The following is a 22,496-nucleotide window of genomic DNA, read 5'->3' on the forward strand; positions in this document are numbered from 1 at the left end:
TTCTTCCGTCAATTCTTAATATAGTGTGTGTCACTTTCAAGTGAAGTGAAATCGCGAGGGGTGGTGCATTGTGAACATGGCATGTATACTACACATACACATAATGCCTTGCACGTTATGCTTGCTCGCTGCACGTGTTACGTTGTTTGAGAAAAATATGGGATCGATACAGTGGTAATTTTTCTTTCATTTCGTGCTTTGACAAACGTGACATGTCATTCACAAAAACTCGACTGCTTAATATATATATGTATATATATGCGAGTATATATAGCTGCGCTTTTCGGTCCCAACGACGTATGCGTCGTGGCTTTTTTGTTTGGCATTTGTTCACTATTTAGATCCATCAGGGCTTCCTTCGCTCACGCTCCGCAGGTCAGACTGACGTGTGCCATAAATATATAACTACCTGCCCGAGATGGGAGAGACGGAAAGGTCAAACGAGCTGCGGGCCGCCGTCGGTTGTTTGTAAACTCCACTCTCGTCGCTCGACGTGTTCTTTTTGTTCGGACGCTGTACTTTCGTTTCCACCTGTTCAACCCGATCTCTGTGTGTATACGTATCGATTTCCTCGGGGCAAACATTGTCGCTGCAGGAAAGAGATCGCCAACGCCGTGCCGTCTCCTCGCATGCGCCGCATCGAATTTTATTTCGATTGCACGCCGTGGACAATCTATAGGTGTCTGTATGCCATTTATACACGTGTTTCATCGTTTGTCCATTTGATTTGGATTTCCCCTAGCTCCGTTGACTTGGTACATTCGAGTTTACTGGCGTGTACACATGGGGCAGGAAGTACAGATAAACTTTGTGTCCACTCTAAAGCCGACTGTGTGCCACGAATAAAAAATAATAAAAAATAAAATAAAATGTAGAAATTAGTTTTTTGAATGTTTCGATTAGCGTAACATCGTAGACGAATGAACCTTGAAACCTGATCGCGAAGTCTGCTTGTACTGCACGAAAAAGATCTAATTAAGAGTCTTAAGTTCATTTTTAAAGTGCACAAGCGTTATGGATTCGTATACGGATTATTGCGAAGAGCTAACTGGCACTATTCTTCTTTTGTTATTTTATATACGGCATGTTGAGCGGCCGTGAACCTTGACGAATATACGAGACCAACGTTGTGCTTATCTCGTCTACCAAGTTCCGTGCAGTGGTTGAGTAGAGGTGCGCGTCTTCGTACAGCGTTGCCTTTTGCGAAGATTTCTTTATCATTTTTTTTTAATTTGCTCTGTCGAGGTTCGAGAAACCCGAATTTGACATACTATATATTGAGAGGGGAAATATAGATTTTTTAACCAAAATAATCCCTTCGACTAAGACATAGTATAAGCGGTATTACAGTCGGAATATTCATTGATGTTCATTAACTTTTCTGTTTGATGTTCGTATCAAGCAAACGCAGCCTCTATAAAGAGAAGGTTCGGGGTTTATTTTGTTCCGATACTTATATTGGCTCCAGTGAAGTGGTTCCGTTGAGACCCGCCTGTTTCGTTTATATTATATTACGCTCGCCGTTGATATTTTCCTGCTTTTCATTTTTTTTTATCTTTATCGGACCGCGTGGCCTCTGTCGCTACTCCGTCATCTCAGTCGTGTCTCAACCCGGTGAAAACTATGACACAATATATGCTTTTCTTTTTCATTGACCGCAGCAGGACTCTGTATCATACTTGAAAATATCGGCAAGTAGGCTTCTCCGCAGGGTCCAAGTGCCAACACTGTCGCGGAATTTTCGCGCTTTGTAGGAGGTGGAGGAGGAGGGCGAGGAAATAAGCGAGGGCGTCAACTGGAACGTTTCTTGAGAGAGCCGGTATATGTCAGTGGCGACGTTACAAACTCAGTGGAGAAGCCAGCGTGTCGCGTTTTCAGTTGCGTACCATGCAGCTGTACCAAATTTTGTACGCATATACTATACATTAGTGGTGCAGGTGGACCCCCAGGGCCCTTCTCACACATTCTGTACGTGTCCGCTGCTTGAATGGCAACCTGCGGTCTCTTGCACTCTCGCCCATTTCCTGAAATCCATATGATCGCCGTTCCTCTGTTGTCAGTTCGGTTCCTATCTCATTGCCGGTGGCCGTATTTATAAACATAGTTTTTCAAAATCTATTAAAACAAAATGCACGGTGTCTCACAGATTCTATCTTTGTTTCGAATTTGTATACGCATAGGCGTGCGCACGGGGGAGGGCGGTCACCTAATGGAGGGGGTGGGGCAAAGTCTGCCCCATGCATTGACAGTAGGGAGGGGGGGCGCTGCGATGACCCCCCCCCTAGAGTCACTGGAAAAATTCCAGTGACTCTACCCCCCCCCCCCCTCCCCCATGGGTAACGCCTGTGTGTATACGTATGACCGTTCGCTATCCGATGACAAAAAGAACAAATCTCAGAGGTCTCACGTGCCAATGCTACAACATATTTATGGGGCACTCCGTAGTGGGCGACTCCGGATTGACTTCGATCACGTGGGGTTCTTTAACGTGTACCTATATCCAAGTTCATGGGTGTTCGCGCATTTCGTCACCGTCAGAATGTGTTCGCCGTGGGCTGGAATCGAGCCCGCGTCCTCGTGCTTAGCAGCCCTCCTTAACTACCAAGGTACACTACTGCAGGCGGGTTTCTGATGCTCGAGATGGTGCAAGTGATGATATCATCGTTCGTCTTGCGGTCGTTCGACCAACATATATACATATATAACCATCAAAGATGTCTCTCGTCTCCCCCCCTCGGAAGTTGAAGAGGTTGTCTCGGTTATTCGAATTTGCGAAAGTACGACTGGATATCCTCCTTTTACCGATAATAATAATAATAATAATAATAATAATAATAATAATAATATCTGAGGTTTTACGTCCCGAAACCACGATATGATTATGAGGCATGCCATAGTGCAGGGCTCCGGAAACTTCAGCTACCTGAGGTTCTTTAAGTAAGTACGCGGCCCTCTAGCATTTCGCCTCCATCGAAATGCGACCGCCGTGGCCTGGATCGAACCGGCGACCTTCGGGTCTGTAGCCGAGCACCGTAACCACTGTACCACTGTGGCTTCTCTCCGTTTACCGAATGCCTACACTTGTGTCGAGGCTCTCGAATTTCAGCCGTGGACACTTGGTCGACAGGTTCTCTCGAATATTTCCCTCGCTTTCGTGCATTTGTGAATTCTCCAGTGAATGAACCCTGTGTAAGTGACGTGCGTTTACTCTGTATATGCGGGCATAACAACCACAGCGGTGAAAGTGCATGCGAGAGTGAAGTTCCACAGCGAGTGCCGATCGAGTCGGCAGCTGTCTCGAGGCGGGGCGCGCGTTCGTTCAACCGGGTCCGACGTAAAAAAGGGGGGGAAGGCCGTCTGTCGCCGACTTCATTCACAGCTGGCAGAGGGGGGTTAGCGGGGGACCGAGCGTTGCTGGCCGCTTTTCTTTATCTGTCACTTGTCAGATGGCGGATGCTGCGCTCTCAGCGGGCTGCTTCCTGCCTTGCCGTCGTCTTGGAGTGGTGGTGGTGGGGAGCCGCCGCCGTCCTTGGAGGAAGCTTGCGTGCCCCGCGCGTACGTACTTACACGACGAGCGTAGGCGCGGCCCGACACTTCTCTGCATCCGCCGCAGCGTTCATTCAAAAACTCGCGCTGGGCGGCTAGGCGACCGCTGCTGTTTCTAGGTCGCGCCGGGCCGAGTGGATGGGCGCCGCCGACGTCGGAGCGCGGCTCCGTGTTGTGCGGCGAAGAGCGCTTTGTTGTTGTTTTGCTCACTGCGTGGCTGGCCTGGCGAGAGAGGGATTTCCGCAACGGCGCGGACGAGTATGGACTCCGGCCCGCAGCGAGCATTTTGTAGCTTAGCGGGACTCGGCAATTTCCTTTGTTTTTCGGTCTGTGTGGAGGAATGGATAGTTTCGTTTCCGCCGATTCCCGTCGACCCCGCTGGTCGGACAGCGGTCGCTCGCCTCGACGCCAGGCCCGACGCCAGCCGCAGTCGTCGTCGGCTAGGTCGCCGCGTCTGCCGCGTCGCAATTGGTCGGCCCGGCGCCGTGGCGGCCAATGGGGCGTCGCTATCGCAGACGACGCCAGGGGCCGCCGCTGTTGCTGTGCGCGCCTGTGGCCCGTGCTGCGTTCTCCCTCGGCGGCGCGCTTTCCTTCGTCGGCGTCAAGCGCAGAAAAGAGCCAGCGCCGCCGGGGAGAGGGAGAGCGGCGAGGAGGGGCGCTTTTTGCGAGTGGCGAAACTTTATGTTGGTTTCCTCCGAAAGGACAGCGCTGGCGGCGGTGGATTGAGGCGTCCACGATGGGGATGGTTCCGTGAAAACGAGCGTGCTTCGGTGGACCGTTTTTTGGATTACTACGCGACTACTCACTGGGCGACGCGTCTTCCGTCTCTCGGCGCAGTGTGTGCTCGTGTGCTGCAGCAGTGGTGCTCTCGGCGGCGCGCGAGTGTGTGTGTGCGTGTGGTGTGTGCCCCAAGTGTTGTTGGCCCGGGCTGAATGGTGCCCCGTTGTCTCCATGGTGGTGGCCCGCAGTGACGGCGCAGCGGCAGCGGGGATGGACACGCCGGACGACCCCGTCCTGCTCGCCAAGCAGTCCGACTGGAACAAGGCCAGCCAGCTCTTCCACCTGGACAGCATCCGCGTCAAGCGTGAGTACCGTAGACCGCCGCCAGATTGTACGCGGCCGCAGCCGCGAGCCCCCGTCTTTTCCTCCCTCCTTCGGCGGCGGCCACTCTCCCCACTTCCTCCTCCTCCTCCAGTCTAGCGCCCTCCCCCATCTCTTGTTTGCATGGCTCGTCGGCGCTCTGCTTGCGTACTTTGCCGAGCGGCGGCGCCACCTGCGCGTTCGTTTGCATCATGCCGCCGCCCGACGATGCCATGCCCTCTTGGTGCCATGCCGTTGCGCGATCATGGTCACCATCCGCCGTCACGGCGGCACTCATTCATGCGTCGGCAGCATGTTCAACGACCCTTGGCAAACTCTCTTACATGGGGCTTCAGATTCACGGGCGAAAGGGCTTCTTCCTCGCTTGTCCTCACACAGTCGTCGCGACATGCCAACGCGCGTGCCCTGCGCACACACGCACACACAAGCAGGCATTTCAAGTGCCGGTGTACCTGTCGTGCGGAGGACACGTGAGGGACGTTCGCGGAGCAAGAAGCCCTACAGCCGTGACGACTGTGCAGCCGCGGCGCCGTTCTGTTGCCTGCCGGCCCCGGTCGGTTGTTTTTATTCTATTTCAGTTTATTCTCTAAACAGGCGCAGCCGGCAGTTGCGCGTGTTCGCCTAGACGGGGTGGGGCGGGGGGATGCTCCGATTTGCGCCAGCCGTCGTCGGCGCACTGCTCTTGTGCAACGCGCTGGCTCCCAGATAAGGGGAGCCGCCGGCACTCGCAACAATGTCGCGGGGGTGGAGGGTGCCGCTGCTGCTACCGGGCGGCGGCGGCTGGCCCCCTCCCCCCGCCTATTTTACGAGCGAGCCGACCTCGGGGCGAGCGCCGCCGCGCCGCCGGGCCTTATCGGCGCCGAGACGGCCTTGGCCAACGGCGAGCCGAAAACGCGCTTGTGCAAAGGGCGGCCGCCTCGGGGCTCTGCTCCCGGGCCCACGCCCCTGTCTTGCAGTCTGTCCGGGTCGCGCGTGCACCCGGAAAACACCCCCTGGATTCGGCCGGTGCAGCCAGGAGGATCGCCAAATCCGGGGCTACATTTGGGTCTCAAGGACACTTTTTGGGCACCGACTGTTTACAACATCCGCGATCGCGTAGTGCACCGTTGAGGCTGTGTGACTCATTTGCAGCTGCCGCGGTCTATCTCGACCTCTTGCAGCTGGTTTGACGCGAAGCCAAGGTTTTCGGATGTGCTCTAGTTTCTGCGAGGAAGCTGTTTGCCGCGAGATGAATGATACGCACGCGCAGCCTTCCGTTTTGGTCGCGTCTGTTCCGTGTTTGATCAGTGGTGTTTTGTTTTCGATTTTTCTCTGCCTGCTTTGGGTTTTCCCGCGTGACTCACGCGCTGCTTACTAGGTTATGCTCCTTCGACGTCGTCAATATAACTGTCCGCGTACGATGGCCTCCCCGTACAGTGTAAAAGAAGGAGGGGGGTTGGAAGATGAGAATTTGACTGCTTTCCGGCTTCTGTATAATATAGGCACTGTTTAGAGCGATATTTCGTTGTTTAACAGAATGCCTGTCGACTGCGCTTGCTGGAAGCCACGCCATGTACGGTCGCCATCATCTACGGCTCATCGAGCTTAGTCGCATATGCATTGCAACACTCTAGCCACCATAGCAGCACGCGAGGCCAGCACTAGCGATATTTTTTTCTCTAGAGCGACTAAGATTATGCCCGGCAATCAAGTAAAGCTGACGTATACTGGAAAAGCGAAACGTCACCCTGTTCTATATTTTTAAAAAATTACATCGTAAGACGATCGTGTAACGTGTTATCCAAATCTGTCTTAAAAGCCTCGTCATGCTATAGCTCGCCCAGTCGAGACAAGTGCAGCCAGTGTATGACGTTTTTTGCATCGCGAGCAACAACTGCAGCATATCGAACGAAGGGCGTTTCCCCTCTTGCACTCATTCCTCTCTGTACAGGGCTGATGCGCGAACTAGCGAGCGGCGCAACCAACAGAAGACGTTAAACTAATACCCTTATATAGATGCGCCGTATGGACGCGCATAGTACGGCGTTGCAGCGCGATTGTCGCGGGGGAAATATTGTGCCACTCACGGAAGCGCACAAGTTCTGCTCTGTCTGCAGCGCAACTTTTTCTCCGGTTACTGGAACACCGTCTCAGAGATCACCGTAGTTTAGTGTCTCGATCGTACAGGTGATACGACGCCCCCATATAGTTACAGCAAGCTAACAGGGCGTTGTCTATTGGTCGATTCCACGAAAAATAAAAAAAAACGGTGTATATTTGATGTTTCCGATTTTCCTGATAATTTTGTATGTTGTGCATATATGACTGCACAGCACGAAATCGCAGTTCGTTTTCAAATAAAAATTTTTTTCAACACAGGAAAATTCGACAAGTGTCGCCGGTTGACGACGACCATTTTACGAAGAGTGCGTTTTCGTAAATTCGCAATCATGCTGGCAGCTACTGAAGCTATATATTACAAATATCTTTCTTTTTGGCGGAAGTAGAAGTAAAGAGGAAATAGCTCGTATCATTTCATGAAATTCTGAGCAAATTATGTATTTTTAAAAATTCACGAAAAACGCTGCGTTTTTGAAAATTAGTCAAATTTGGGACGCTATGGCTACTTCTGTGGTCTTTTTCTTTACAAAACAGTTCCCAATTCCCGACCATAGATCATTACTGTTGTTTAGCGAAGCTCAGAGAAGAAAAAAGACGTGTTACTGTATTTTCTTGTTACTAGAGATGTCCTTTACGCAGTATGATAATTGATGGTAGCGCAGTGTCTCATGTGCCTTCTTTTGTCCGTGTCTTTGGCCTGCACTACCATCAATTATCATGCAACCATACCAACAAGCCCAAATCGCCACCCTCATCGTCCTTTACGCAGTAGCCACCACGCTCTGGAAACACAATGTTTGACATTTTCTGCTTTTGTTCTAATAAAAATGATGCAACATGTTTTTTCATAATATCATTCTGCAGTCCTTTGAGAACATTTTGGGGGACTTTGAACAAAATTGAGATTGGGGTTTTTTTAATTATAGATTTTTGAATCGAGGAGCACTTTTCTCTTTTTGGTGTTTCGAGCGTGAAAATTTACTACTTTGAAAATTATTAGAGAAATACAAATGCAGAGGTTCATTATTCACATAAAGGCCTATTCATACTGCAAATATGAACAAGCTAAGATGTTCACAGAAGTAGCCATAGCGTCCCAAATTTGACTGATTTTCAAAAACGCAGCGTTTTTCGTGAATTTTTAAAATTACATAATTTGCTCAGAATTCAATGAAATGATAAGAGCTATTTCCTCTTCTACTTCCGCTAAAAAGAAAGATATTTGTAATATATAGCTTGAGTAGCTGCCAGCATGGTTCCGAAGTTACGAAAACGCACTCTTCTTAAAATGGTCGTCGTCAACCGGCGACACTTGTCAAATTTTGCTGTCTTGAAAAAATTTTTTATTTGAAAACGAACTGCGATTTCGTGCTGTGCAGTCATGTGTGCACATCATACAAAATTATCAGGAAAATCGGAAACATCAAATATACACCCTTTTTTGATCTTTCGTGGAATCGACCTATTGAACTGGCGCTAACTATACAGATCAGTGCATCGATATCTCATACGCGAAGCCACTTCGGTATAATTTAACGAAATGAGTGAAATTGTTCGAGGTGCTCGTTTTTTTTGTTAGATACAACTAAATAAATCAAACAGGCAGTTTACCAAGGAAGGCATAGGGGGCGCAATTTGTTGTTTTGAACTGTGGTGCGGTAATTATGACAGTGTGGGCGAAAAGAAAACCACCCTTTCCGTCGGTGAGGCGCCTAACGTGCATGACGAGCAGTGGACGACACAGCTCGTGTGAGGCGTGCACAGCCGGCTTCCAGTTAACTCCACGACTGTTTGTGAGACGAGATCTATATATGGTACAATATGTTTCCGCTACGCAGAGTGGGAATGTGTTCGAAAGTTTGAAGCGGTGTATTCTCACATAAAGGCTTTCACCGCCTTTCCCTAGCGAGATCTTTATAGGTGCGCTCGACCGATATCTGCGTCAGCGAGAATACCCGTCCGCCGGCGGGTGACGTCCTCGTCGGCGGAATAAGATAAGGTGTTTCGTATCTCTGCATGCTGTAAACTGCTTCAGCGAAATCCACGGCGCGTCTTCACTTTCAACTCAGGGCCCTCACTGTTTCCCCCTTCGTGTTTGCATTTCCTTTTCTGTGTTATTATTTTTGGCCCTGTTTGATTATAGTTATTCCTCTCATTTTTATCCGCCTCCCTTCAGGTGGGGATAACGTTCCCACACGGGGGCTTTCTTCTCGTAGGGATCGATTAAGCTTTGAACGTCCCTCCTGTTAGGAGTTACTTCAGTCAGCTCACGGTGTTAGGCGTGATGAACGTTACTTCTTTTGCGCTTGGGAATCGATTTAAGAAGGAAATAAAAGGGCATTGCATCGGCAAATCACGCACTCGACATACTAGTCCTGTGTGCATCTTGTCCATGTTTACCGTGCGCTGTTTTTAACTATATGGGTACGTATCAACTGGCTCGCATTCGCACGCTTTTATGGTACTTTTTGAAGTAAACACCAGCGCGTAAAACAAGGACGGAGAGAGAACGAACGACACCAGCACTGACTAATCTGTGTCGTTCGTTCTCTCTTCGTCGTTGTTTTACGCTTAGTTCACTTCAAACTACGCAACACCAACTAGCCCGACGTCGTACCCTTTTGCTTTTATGGTACTATTGGAGTGTTTATATTTAACATCGAGTTTGTGTCGCTTATGCAAAATACACAAATAATGAAGTTGTACCCCCTGTTGAGGACAATTACACATACACAGAACGCGTGTGCGCGCGCTTTGTTCCGCCTTGCAGTGACGCTGAGCAATGTCAGCGCCTGCAATGTTAAACTATCACTGGTCGGAAACGGAAAGAACACATTGTCGCTGTTGCGTGCAAGAGTTCCGTTCTTTCTCCCATGCGGTCCGTCACAACAACTGCGCGGTGTCAAGAACACGAGCTTGTATGGGTGAGGGCGAATGACGGAGTGCAGTGTACGTGAAAAAAAAATGGAGCTACACAACAAAAGGTGAAGTGACGAAACAATGTGCGCCAAGTGTCGTGCTGGCGGCACACAGACATGACAGACGTGCGTTGACGTCGATGGTCGCCGTGGCGTCATGGAATGCGTCTTTTCGCGCTAAAAATGCAGTCTAAAAAGCAGTACAAAGAAACGTCACCGTCATCGCAAAGTCTCCCTTCTTCTTCACGCCCCCCCTTTTTTTTTGTTCCTCCTTTTGTTTTACAGTTATATTTATTTTCACGTTAAAGCTTTTGGTTCGTCAAACAGCCAGCGCCGGACGGTTTCCTAATTTTCTCTTACCAGCGGCGTAAGCACTGGCGCGCGTTTTTAAAGACCTCTTCAACAACTACACAACCCTTTTGTGTTGTCGCCGTCGTTCCTGCTTTTTTGTTTAACCGTATACGTACAGCCGTGAGCAAAAGTACACGGACCACGAAAGCGCGAGCCGAACTCGCTGTCTAAGCTCTCGAGCCGCCTGCTGTCGAGAGCATTACTCCGACGGAATTTGTCGGAGAAGTGCTCCCGACCGCCGACGGCAATGGTCCGCATACTTTTGCTCACGGCTGCTCATATAAATTCCCCGCACTGGCGTGCGACGCGCCTCCGTAGAGTCATGTTGATGCGTCCTCGTGGTCGAACTAACGTGGTGCGTGATGTCACGTATCGTGTTGGCGACGGGTGGATCGTCGTGGGATCGGGGATAGATAATCCGGTAGCTTCCTACTCGGTTTTACATCTGGATAGTTCCGACTGTCTAACATGCAGCGCCAGACTCTGGCGAGTGCACTGTGGCGTAAGGCTTTTTCATTGTCTTCGTTTTCCTTGGATTTTCAGACATCAGGTTCGGATACAATTCCTTTTTTTTTCTCTCTTGCTTACGAAGAACTCTATATAGCAGCTTTGTTTTGTGAAAGCAGGTCCTATCTATATAGTACGCATAGTGGGAAACATCTTGAAGGAAGGCGGCCCGTTCTTTATTTTTATATTTAGATTCTTTCGGACGTGACGTACGCTGTCGTAGAAGCAGACTTCTCTCTATTTAGCGTAGCAGGCGTATACTTATTACAAAAAAGGCTTCGCAGATATATCAGCTGGTCTGAACAGAGAAAAGAATGGATTTTACCTACGAGAGAAGTGATTGCGCAGTGTTCTTAGGTATTGCTAGCAGATTTGCACCGATTAATAGAGAATGGTATGTCCGTAGACTTTTTACCGTTTACTTTTTTTGCGGCTTATCGGAGCCGGTGACAGCGGGGGCGGAGCTGGCAGTGATACCTTGTGGCGTTTTGTCCAACTGCAATACATTTGCAAAAATTGTCAGATCGCGTTAGTGTTCTCGTCATAACAAAATAGTAAGAGTACTGTGAGTTCACGATTATCCAAGTTCCCATGCTTTACGCCAGTAGTTGTGTAAAGCGTGTAAGTCACTGCAATATTAACTTTGTTGGTCTCTGGCTATTAACGTGAGTGTTTGGGCGAGTTGGTAGTTCATCGTGAAGAAAATTTCAACAGCGCGGTAATAAACACGAATGCACGAAAAGAAATGCGCGCTGCCCATCACGTATGCGTCTCTAGTAACCCGTAAAAACGTAAACGGTAAGAAGTCGACAAAAAGAAACACCTCAATTTTCTAATAATTGTTCGTCTGAGGTTACGTGACTCAAGGGCTTAGTTCGGGGACGGGCTATATGAATAAGGCAGGAAGTCGTGGGCCTTGAAAAAAAAAAGTTATACGACGCCAGCTTGTGTAAGTGTAATAAAGTTACATCATGGCGCTTGCCAGTGGTGTGGGCAAATAGTTGGTGCGTGTGTGCGGCGACGTCGTCGCGCCTCAGGGGCGTAGTTAGTGGGGTTGGGGCAGTGATTCCACTCCTGCGCCAACTGCGCCAAAGTGCGCCAAATTGTATTTACTGCGCCATCCTGATAATATCGACGAAATTTGCGCCAAACTGCGCCAAAGTCTCGGGTTTGGAGGCGTCTATCACCGGCAATCGCACCGCCGGCGCGTCAGAACATGCGCAGCTCGATCTTGGGGCTGCCAATAAAGTCGCAATCATGGACCAAGAATTATTCCGCTGAATAAATAGCGCTCGCGCGTGCGTTCCGAGTAAGCCGCGATGCCATTTACGGTGCCGACGCAGCTTCTGTTCTGCAAGTCGGCTCGACAGCAAAACGCGCTCTCCGCAGAGGCTCGTGACGTCTAGGCCTATCGGTAGCGAGAAAATGCGACGGCGATTCATCGGCGGACGTCGTCTGTTCCGGAAACGCTGCTGATAGCTCGTTTCAAGCGTCGCACGGCACGTAAGGAAAGCAATGTTCAGTAATAACTACATGAGTGCCGCTAAAATGTCTGTCACTTCTGTTTCCGGACATCGCGGAATGAAATCTGGCATCGCTCGCAGTAGATATATGGGACAATATCGAATTTTCCTTGCTTCGCGTTTATGGAAGAGCACGCGAACGGTGGAAACGCGTTGACACTTTTCCTCAGATATACTTTATCCATGGATCTTCATCCAGAACAGCTTTTTTTGTAATTCCTTCCGCCAGCACGTCCGAGTTTGTAATCACTCTGCGGTAAATACCCCCTAAAAGGCCCTGCCGTTTCGAGCTCACGTGCTAGGGTTCCAATTCGAATTTTTTGCTTGCTTTTTTAAAAATTTCATCTCCTGGTCGGAGCAGCCGCAAATGCGCAGCTGTCAGTAGCGGGCCCGTCGCTGACGGCGCACAGTGAAGCGGCTACGCCATGTTACACGTCCGCCCCTCGCTTTCGGGGGTCAGTAGCTAACGGTTAAAAAAACTCAGTTTCGCTTAAGAGTGAAGCAATGAATGCAATACCAGAAAATTGTATTGTGAAACGAAGTAAGACTAGCAGATAACTCTTTTGGATCCGATCTCGCGTAACTCAACAAAACGCTGGTTTAAGGGAATATGGCCCCTCCAGGAACCGAAGCGTTTCCTTGCTCTGAGTTCTCTAAACTCGAAGTAAGCGTTGAGAGCACAGCAAGTTTACGAGCCGTCTCCTGACGCCTCGAGATAGCGCGCGCGCAAGCGACTGCGCCCTTCGAACGATGCGCCCCGCTCCCCTGGCGTCCCTTCATGCTCCTTACGAAAGACGGGCGGGGCGTTTCCTCTCTGTTCGATGAGCAATCGACGGCAGGCCCGCACGCGGGAAGATGTTATCGCATGCGCTGTCCGTGCGGCGGAGACAGACGGCCGGCTAGTTTAATCTCCGCTTCAGCCGCGTTCGTCGCCAGCGCTCGCGAGCTTTTACCCGCGGCTAGAATGCGCGTGGTGATGTTATTAATTTGGACTTTATACGGAAAATTACGGCACCGGAAAATTACGGTACGGTACGGCCCGGAAAATTACGGTACCCTCTTAGGTGATTGGGGGGGGGGGGTGCCGCCCCCCCCCCCCCCCTGTGCGCACGCCTATGCTCCTGGGATGATTTTTTCCATGAGATTTGCAATGAATCGAAATACTTCTAGCCTTCTTAAGAGCCCCATAATAATACTGAGGTGCTTGAATGTTAATGCAATATGCTTCTTTATTGCGCTCCAGGATGTAAAATTCGCTGCTCCAAAGTGCTCCCAGATGCAAAATTATCTGCTCCAAAGTGCTCCAAGATGAAAATTCTGCTGCTCCAAAGTGCTCCAAAACGGAAATTTTGCTGCTCCAAAAATTGCTCCAAATCAGAAGTCCTCGGTAGCATCACTGGGTTGGGGGGATTCAACCCCCCCCCCCAAATTTTCAATTTTGCTTTCGTATGTATACACGCACACATACAAACGCACGCCGCACGAACATACATACCCCCACCCCCCCACCCCCCGAAAAAAAAAAAAATGTCTGGCTACGGCCCTGTCGCGCCAGCACGCAAATTCTGTCGCTATCCCAATGTCACTATCACTAACTTCCTTCTGAATCTCCCTGTGGTCGAAATTCGATCACGGTCAGGCTGACCTAATGAGGGACGTGGTGACGCGGTTGGGAAGACGCCGTGACGCGCATGACACGTCCACGTGCCATGTACGCCTTCCCTCGTTTGCGTGTGGTCAAAGAAGAAAAAGCTAGAGAAAGAGATAGGCGGGTCACGCGGATACATGTCACGTATAGGCTATATACAAAAGTAGCCCACGTGATATGCACGCCTTTTGTCATCTGCAACTGATCGGAAACGGGCGAAAAAAAAAATGTATTAGACGGACACCACGCAGGCTCGGTTTTGCGAAGCATATTTCTGGTATAGCCTGGCTGGCACAAGCGTTGTTTGGGATCACGCAAAGCGTTACTAGGTGTGTGTGCGCGTGTGTGACGGAAGCGTGTATCTGACGTCAGCGGAAGGTCGATGGTCCTGACGTCAGCAGAAAGTCGATAGTGACGTGACGTCGGTCGTGGGACGCCGATGGCATGTTTTCTGTTTCAACCGTGCGAAGCGATGGAGCTTATGCGACGTGCCGATTGTTGGTTTCTACATATATGACCAGAGGGCGGAGGCGTAGGTGACCGAACCCTTTTGTGACGTCATCAGCCACTACGTTATCAGCCGTGCGTACGTGACTGTCGCTATGTTTATTAAAAACAGCAATGGGGCATTTTCTCTTTGGCGATGAAACTTCTAAAACCTCTTCGTGAAGGTGGTATACAACGTCGCACACGTGCAGTTTCCACGAAGCGATATAGGTATGTAGTACACGGCTGCTGAAAGGTATACGTGTTCTGGGGGGAATGTGCGCCGATCCCGGAGGCGGTGTATTCTATTGCAAGGGGTGGGATATACTACTACTTATAATAATGTGTATAGGTTTCACGTCCTAATACCACGATATCATTATGAGAGACACCGTAGTGGAGGGGCCGGAAAGGGCTCCGCCGCAGTCGGGATTCGATCCCGCGACCGTCGGGTCAGCAGTCGAGCACCATAACCTATAGACCAGCGCGGCGGGTGGAGTGGGACATTAAACAAGTTAAAAAAAATCACAGCATATCCACGGAGTGAATGATGATGAGTGGGCGAAGCTGCGGAGGTTCATCAGTAAACCGTGAATCTTCCGTGAATTCTGCCCAGTACATCATCACCGACGTGAGATCGGGCGCGTTTATACTAAAGGTTCGATGAGTTATGACGACTTGCAGCTCACTTTAATGTTACATGTACGCTGTGAATTTTCATTGTTTAGAAAACCATTGCTTTAGAAAACATCTGGCGTCTTTCGTTAAGCAGCTGGCGTCTTTTCGTTTTGCTTTAGAAACATCTGGCGTTCTTTCGTTTTGCTTTTACAAAACATCCGGCGTCTTTCGTTGGTTTATTTCATCAATCAACGGCGTTTTGAACAAAATTTTTATTGTTTAATCACGCACAGGAGAAATCTCACCAGGCACTACCTTGGAGGTAAACAATGGCTGCTAATGAGAATGAGAGACAGAAGAAGTCGGCTTTTAGCTAACACTTACACTTCTACTTCTACTAACGTTTCCTACTGGAACATGCCAATGGCTGCTAATGGGAAATGAGAGACGAAGAATTCGGCTTTTAGTTAACGCGCACGCTGCGAATTTTTTATTGTTCAACAACGCACAGGAAAAATCTCCCACCGGCACCACCTTGGAGGCCAAAGCGTAAGACTGGTTACGCACTACGACTACTACGACTACGACTACGAGGGACGAACGGGTGCCGCCTTAAGGAGCTTCGCCCCTAAAAAAAAAAAAATAATAAAACGGTGACAGCGCCACTTCTGTTGCGTGGAAATAATGCATGGCATATGGGTGCGCGTGACGCGGCTCCCGCGAAGTGCCGGCATTGAATGAGGTGAAAGAACGCTTTGCATCAAAACGGAGAGAAATAGCAGCAAAAGCGTAAGCGGCCACGCGGTTTCACATCGGCGACGATCGTTAACGCGCAGTCCTGTGCGGCAATTTGTCGAGCTTGCCGATGTCGCAATATTGGTCGCCTTTCCACGCGCCGCTGCGTCCACATGGGTGAGGGCAAACGAAAACCCCCACCGGATGATTAATGGCCGTTGGTGGTATGGTTGCTCAGACCACCTCGGAAAGTGTGGTTCGCTTGGTCACGAACACACGCTGGTCGACCTCCGCTCAGTCCCACGTTCTAGCCGTCGTCTTCGTTATGTATCCTATTTATTCGAATTCAGCTATAAAGTATTCGAAACTCCTATAGGTCGGCTTAGATTTGAGGATTTCGTTATAGGCGACGTATGCACGCGGGGAAAAAATGGCTAGTCCTGTCTGAACACCAAGAGAACAGGGCCCGTATTTACTAACGCTTTTGCACAAGTACAGTCCATAAGCACTAGTAAAGTTTACTGACCGATTTATAGCGAACGCCGCCGACCAATAAGAAATAAGTTGCCACAAACAAAAAGCGTCGTGAATTTGGCCCACTGAATCAATTGATACTCACTGCCGTAGCCGCATTGTACTGTATACGGACCATTGTAACGTGACGCCCATGATACACGTCATATCATTTTCTATCAATTTTACTTACTTCTGCCGTACCTATGATAGTGCAGGCCTTCCCTCCTTTTCATTTTTCCGTGTTTTTCGCATACGAGCGAACGCCATTTTAATCACAGCCGCTGTACGGGCACAGTCAATGTTTGTTTGCTTGTTTTCCAAAACTTACCTGCCGTAGTATATAGCTTAGCGGGTGTACGGTGTTGGACTGCGAATCTCCGGGACGCGGGTTCGGTTCCCGGCCACGGCGGCCGCATTTCTGGATGTGAAATGCAAAAAAAAAAAAAGAAAGAAAAAGAAAACCCACGCAGCCGTGTCCGTAGATTTAGGTGCACTTAAGGAACTCCCCCCTCCCTTTTTTCTCCTCATAAAGATATCATGGTTATGACACGTAAAACCCCAAAAGTTAGCTCCAAAGCTCGTTTTCGCGCGGTGTTCGTATACAGTTTGCCGGGGCAGGTGTGTATAAATAACTGTTGGACACCGGTATACACTTTCATCATGTGGTTGGTGTCGTTTACCGTTATCTTGCTCGGCTTGCAGTGAGGAAAGGTTTTGGTTTTATTTTTTGACCTTCCCAATTCAAAGGGGCCTCCTTGGAACCTAGACCGGCATATGTTCGAGGTAATGTGGTTTATCCGTTGTGGCTCGGATGCGGCGGCCTGTCACGCGTGCGGTGCGCGGCCGCGTTCGGGTGCGCGAGTCGAGAGCGATATGTGTAGTACGCTCCCGCCTGCGCAGCATCAATCGGGCTGCGGTAGAACGCCGCGGCACCTGCCCTATCTATCTCCAGCGGGTGACTCAATGCGACCCCCTCCCCTCCGCCACTCGTGATTCGCTTGTTCTAGTACGCGTGCGTTTGGGCAGTATATTCCATCCTTGCTGGTTGCCTGTTTAAATTGAAACGCAAGACAACCAAAGAAGGAAAGAACAAGAAGCCGCAGCTGCATGGTGCTCAGAGCACACCCGTCACTTATTCTGCAATCACGGTGCTGATTTCCCTCCAGGCCTCTGCACGCATAGACTGTTTTAGACTATCAACGGATAGACCTGGGTAAGTGAATATGGCAGAATGCTGGGCCATATAGTTGAATAGGGGATGTCTCGTATTTCCCGCGCTTTCGAGTAAGGATGAATTGAGAGAGGGAACAAACGCCCTGTCATGGTGATGATGATGTTCCTGGGATGATTGGCACGGATCGGCCGAGGTTCGGGCGGATCACGTATGTTTTATATATATCCGTTGAATGTAGCGCCTCTTAAAGAGTTTGTTAGGGGTGTTGACACGAAAATTTTCGGTTGCCGTTTTCTTGCTATGAAAGGCCAGGCCCTCAAGAGCCTAGAAAATGTTCTGCTAAGCGTGAGTGCGCCCTGAAAAAGTAATTGCAGAATGTTTTTAAAAGCTAGTTTCGGTTCCTACTCTACCGTGACGTCACAACACGGTATGAGCTCGTCGTCACGTGCTTGCGCAAGATATCGTGACGTTTCCACGGCCGCTCCGCACCGTGGCTCCGCTGGTGACGCACGAGCGGCCATTTTGAATGCTTTGGTGACGCACAAGCGGCCATTTTGCAAGTTTTGGTACCTGACGTCATCACAACTAGCCAGACTGCTGCGTGAAGTCACCAGAACTAGTACTGTATGTAGCCTGACGTCAAGCTAGTGCCGATGTCGGTAGGTGCGCCATGGGAACACTGACTTTAATATAAAAATATCTTATCAGCATTGGCTGATATTACACTTGCTAAGAATAGATAAGCTTTACACTTGCTCAGAACCGTCTCTGTATACAGGAGATTTGTTTGACAGAGTGAACTCACCTTCGAAAAATGGTGTCAGTACCCCTTTAAAGGAATTATAACGCAATTGCTTGTGAGAACTGTACAGATATGGCTGAAAACAACATCTGTTGACGATTGTGACAACGTATGCACATATACGTTGCAAATAGCTGTGTAAGCTGTTTTCGCGGCATTTCTTCACTCGCGGAGGAGGCAGATTTTGGACGTGTTACCGTGAATGTCAGATGGGTCGCGTTTTCTCTTCTGCGCAAGCACATCGTCTGACGTCATATATAGCATGTATACACAGAAAGTCTGGTCAGTGCCCCCAAAAGGCCTTTGCACAGCTGATTCTCTGCCGCGCTTCTTTAGAGTGCACTGTCTTTGTTATTGTCCTTATGTAGTCCGCTTTCGTTTTACGCATACGAAGAGCTCGGATGTCGGACGCGGCACTTATAGCGACATCATCGGGGATCATCGGCTTGTGTGAACGCTATAAATGTCGAAGCGATGTCGCACAGTCGTCGGGACACCACCGTATATAGCGGAGAGAATTTCCGCTATTGCATATGCATACGTGTATTTTTGTATGATAGTCGTGCTGACTTCGACAGTTATAGCGAAATAACTTCGAAACCGTCCTAGGTCAAAGTGAACGCACGTGTCATTTTTTTTTTTTTCAGACTATATGCACACACATCTATAGAACAATGTAGTCTGAGCCTTCTATATATATGTAGCCTTCTATCAACGTGACATATGATACTCGATAGGAAAGTGGCGAGCGCCGAGCTTTCAAGGAAGGGAACGCAAGCATGCCAACTGAAGGTTATTGTTGTGGGACAAAAAGATTCGCCAAAGGGTGCAAAATGTTTTTGAGAGTTTAGGGGCTGCCCCCTTATATTCTTGGGACAGCCACGAGCACTGTTTCGTGTCTCTCACACTGCACACGGGCTATTTTTTCCAGTATTGGACCCAGCGACATTTAATTGGCGTGGTCGTAAAACATAGCTGAGTGCGTCCGTACAGCGATTTTCGCGCGTACAATTCCACTGCAGTGCCGCGCAATTCGCTTGTCTCGGATAGATGTTCTTACAGATATATACAGCGCAAGATGACGTCACTCCGGCACCACTTCGCGAGGCAGGAAGTCCTCAGGCGGGCAGCAGATCGGTGCATTGCAAGTTCCGACGCAACACCCCGCGTTGCGTATACGCCAGCAAGGCGGAACAGTTTACACAGCAGCCCGGGGGACTTGTTCGGAAAATCTATTTCCGAAGTTGAACGCTACGAATCGTCTAGCTATGCTTTTCAGCCTTCAAGATTTCGCCATTGCTCCGTGGTTTCGCAGCCGTTTCATCCTTCGCACGCTCCTCACGCTGCCCATTCTGAAAGTCTGCACGTACGTGTATTTATTAAAAAAAAAAGTTCGTGTGTCAGCACGCGTTCGCGCGCCTTTATATACACATAGTCCGTAAAAGGTTCCGCTCGGCGCGTTGTCTTCCTCCATCCATATATACCCTCACGTGGAGCGCATATGTTTGCCCCGACTAAACAGCCGCGGACTTTTGACGACCGTCTGTCTCGTCTAGGTGGCGTGTGACGTCAGGAGTGGGGGCTGTTGTAAACTTAAATGAAGGCGAGATGGAGGCATTCGTGCCTCCGCGGGAGCAGCGATGTTGCCGTCCGAGCGGCGGGCATCGCATCGTAAAATCATTTCCGCGCCGCTCGGCCGTTCCGAGATGCGTTGTGTAAAGTTGCATCCCGCCGGTGCAAGCTGTCGCCGCCAATTAAGGGAGGAAAGGGACGGAGCACGGGGAGCACATGGTGTGTCGCGTGACGCTTCGCCATGAATCTGTAACGCGTGACGTCATTCGTGCCGGTGCCCCGTTTGAGGTCTCTTTTGGCACGGAGACGTTTCGTTTCACGCCAACTTTCCTGTATATGTATAACACCGTGCCCGAATAAGACCGCGTACGTACACTCAACAGCTGGGCCTGTGTATCTGTGCTTGGTCTGTGTGTGTGTGTGGGTGTGTGATGACTGATGATCCGACAGGCTAGGCGCAAGGCCCCCTAGCGATGGCGGAATATATCTGCACAAATTCGCATTTGAAATAAAACATAGATGATCCAGAATTTACACCCGAGAGCTCTGCGAAATCACTCCATAGTTGACGTCTTACTAATCCGGTTAGCAAATTGAAGCGCGAGCGTTAATGAATAAATTAGTCGAGGCTGCATAACTTAGCAGTGGCCTATAGACACTTTTTGAGAGGTTAGGTAAAACTGATATTAGTACGCGCTGGCGACGACGCAATAAGTTGAAGAAGCGCAACGAAAAAAAAGAAAAAGAACCATTAATTGCTGACACTGAGCACGAAGTGTTAGCTGTCCATCATTCCGACGTTGGTTTAGGGGTCGCGCAATCTCGGTGCACGCCGACGCTATAGCGCCATATTTATCATCTCTATTCCTGTGATGAAGCTGCGTGATGCAGGCAAGTTTTCCGCGCGCCTTAACGTGTTACGCCCGCTTTCCCGTGTACGCCCACGCGGTATCGCTCGAGCCTGACGGTTCGAATACAGACACAGGATGCGGCACACTTGTTCGTGCTTCCACAGGGCGCCTGAGAGAGCTTGATATGCAAACGCGCTGCCCACGTTTTACGGGATATATACTGTGGAAAAGAAGACGCTCGAAGACAAATATGGCGATGTGCAAAAGTTGGACAGTGTCTCGTGTCTTCTAGTATTTTGGCAAAACTTGGCTGCGCATTTAGCTGTCAAGTTTTGCCAAAATACTCGACGGGATCCGGTTGAGCAGTCTTCATTTGCTGCGATCCAGGTTGTCGTGGTGCATGGATATCTCGTGTGTCTGCATGCAGTGACTCTCAGAAGCGCTTTGCTTTTATGGTCAGAGCTGTAGATGTAGTGTTGCCTGCGACATCCATTAATGTAATAGTAATTTCGCGTTATCTGTTGAGCTCTGGCTGTGACGCTAGCGGAATACATAGCACAGGAGTGTAAAGGCGGCGTCGCCCTGCATTTATTGTATCCTGAATGAATGAAACCACGTTTATTCCACATTGAAATGCGCCGGGGGCGCTGCGGTGGAAATTTACTAGCCTGTATGCCACATCGGCGCTCTATTGGCCGCGAGATCGAGCGGAGTCGCCGCCTGGCGGCTACTGGCTGAAGCGCGCCTAGTGTGGATTGCTCCCTGCGTCGTCTGCTAGCCACGTCGTGTTTGCATGTGCGCGTACGTCCTGCACGTTCTCAAAGGGCGGTTTGTTCTGTTATGTTAGCGCGAGTTTAACTGCTCGTACGTATACCTAACATGGTGTACAGAAGCAAATGGGCTTGCTCGGCTGCATGCGCATTATAACAAGATCAGTGAGTGCGACTTTCGAGAGGGCTGTGTATTGGTGTTCCCTTCGTTCGCCAGAATTATTTCAGTGTTGGTGCCGCTTTCTGGTTCAAGCACATCCTAAAGTGTGCTTGGCATAGTCCCAAACATGAGGAGCATTAATCAGTATGTGAAGGCACCGTCTTAGCGACTCGTTGGTAAACAAAAACGAGGATCTAGGCCATGCACTTTAGCGTTGTTGTTAGGTATACAACTGTGGCACTGTAGTTCATCGGTTATGCAGTACGCTTTAGTTGTGGTTAAGATGTCCTTTCATTGTACGGTCGTGATCCCGCTACAGCGAAATATTTCTATCAAGTGAAGTCTGACACTTCGGTACTCAAACTATCCCCTAAAAAAACAAAGAAATGACACGGCAGTGATAAGACGGAGTTGCCGCGCGCAATTTTAACTTGAGACGAAATTTATGCGGAACCACCCGTGTGCTTAGATTTAGATGCGCTTTGAAGAACCCGAATGTTCAAAATCAATCCCGACGGCGTGCCTTACATTTCTGTTTCACGCAAAACCTCATCCTTTTTTTTTTTACATTATCTTGAGTGTTTGTGTGGAGTTGTTATAACAAGGTGGAAGATAGCGGAGATTAGTTCGAAAAAAAGGGACTTATTCCATAAAATAACTGGACCTTTGTTGCATCACTGTCGCGCACGTAATCAATCGATGAAAGCTCTGTGCTAAACTCTTACCTGTTTTTATTCTGTTAATGGAGCAAGAACAAGTGCGTACGCGTTAAACGTCTCCGTGACGCTAAAGCGCTGTCCATCACGAAGCTTTCCTGACTAAACTTATCAACTGTGCTACATTTCATGGAGAACTGAACAATATAAAAAAAATGCATATGCGTATTCGCGCGAACAGTGCTATTGAACTCATTGCCCAGGAATATGGGTCGGTATACAAATGAACAAGAAGTAAACAAGTAGTTCAGTCGTGCTACCGCAGTGCGTAGTACGCAGAACACAAGCTAAACATGTACAGAGAAAACAACCAAAAACGTCATATAGTGCGTAAGCGCTGACTGTCATCCAGGGCGAGCATCCCTTTCATCAGCAGATTGCGCTTCTCTTACTAGTAATGGT

General features: G+C 49.3%; 1 protein-coding gene across 8 annotated transcripts in view; it reads left to right on the top strand.

The window, feature by feature from the left end:
• Window positions 1-22,496, top strand: part of LOC119393322 (dual specificity tyrosine-phosphorylation-regulated kinase 1A) — a 100,666-nt gene that overhangs the window by 36,908 nt on the left and 41,262 nt on the right. Inside the window, exon 2 of one of the 8 annotated variants that reach the window (XM_037660284.2) lies at window positions 4,515-4,630. The exons of 3 other annotated variants lie outside the window; for them this stretch is intronic. In XM_037660284.2, coding sequence (XP_037516212.1) covers window positions 4,537-4,630 — 94 coding nt within the window. In that variant the 5' untranslated portion in view covers window positions 4,515-4,536. Of the gene's footprint in view, window positions 1-4,129; window positions 4,631-22,496 lie in introns of those variants that run through there. 4 more of the 8 variants (XM_037660280.2, XM_037660281.2, XM_037660278.2 and 1 more) reach the window with 4 other exon arrangements.

Source organism: Rhipicephalus sanguineus, chromosome 5 (genome assembly GCF_013339695.2).
Source record: "Rhipicephalus sanguineus isolate Rsan-2018 chromosome 5, BIME_Rsan_1.4, whole genome shotgun sequence".
NCBI classification, from domain to species: domain Eukaryota; kingdom Metazoa; phylum Arthropoda; class Arachnida; order Ixodida; family Ixodidae; genus Rhipicephalus; species Rhipicephalus sanguineus.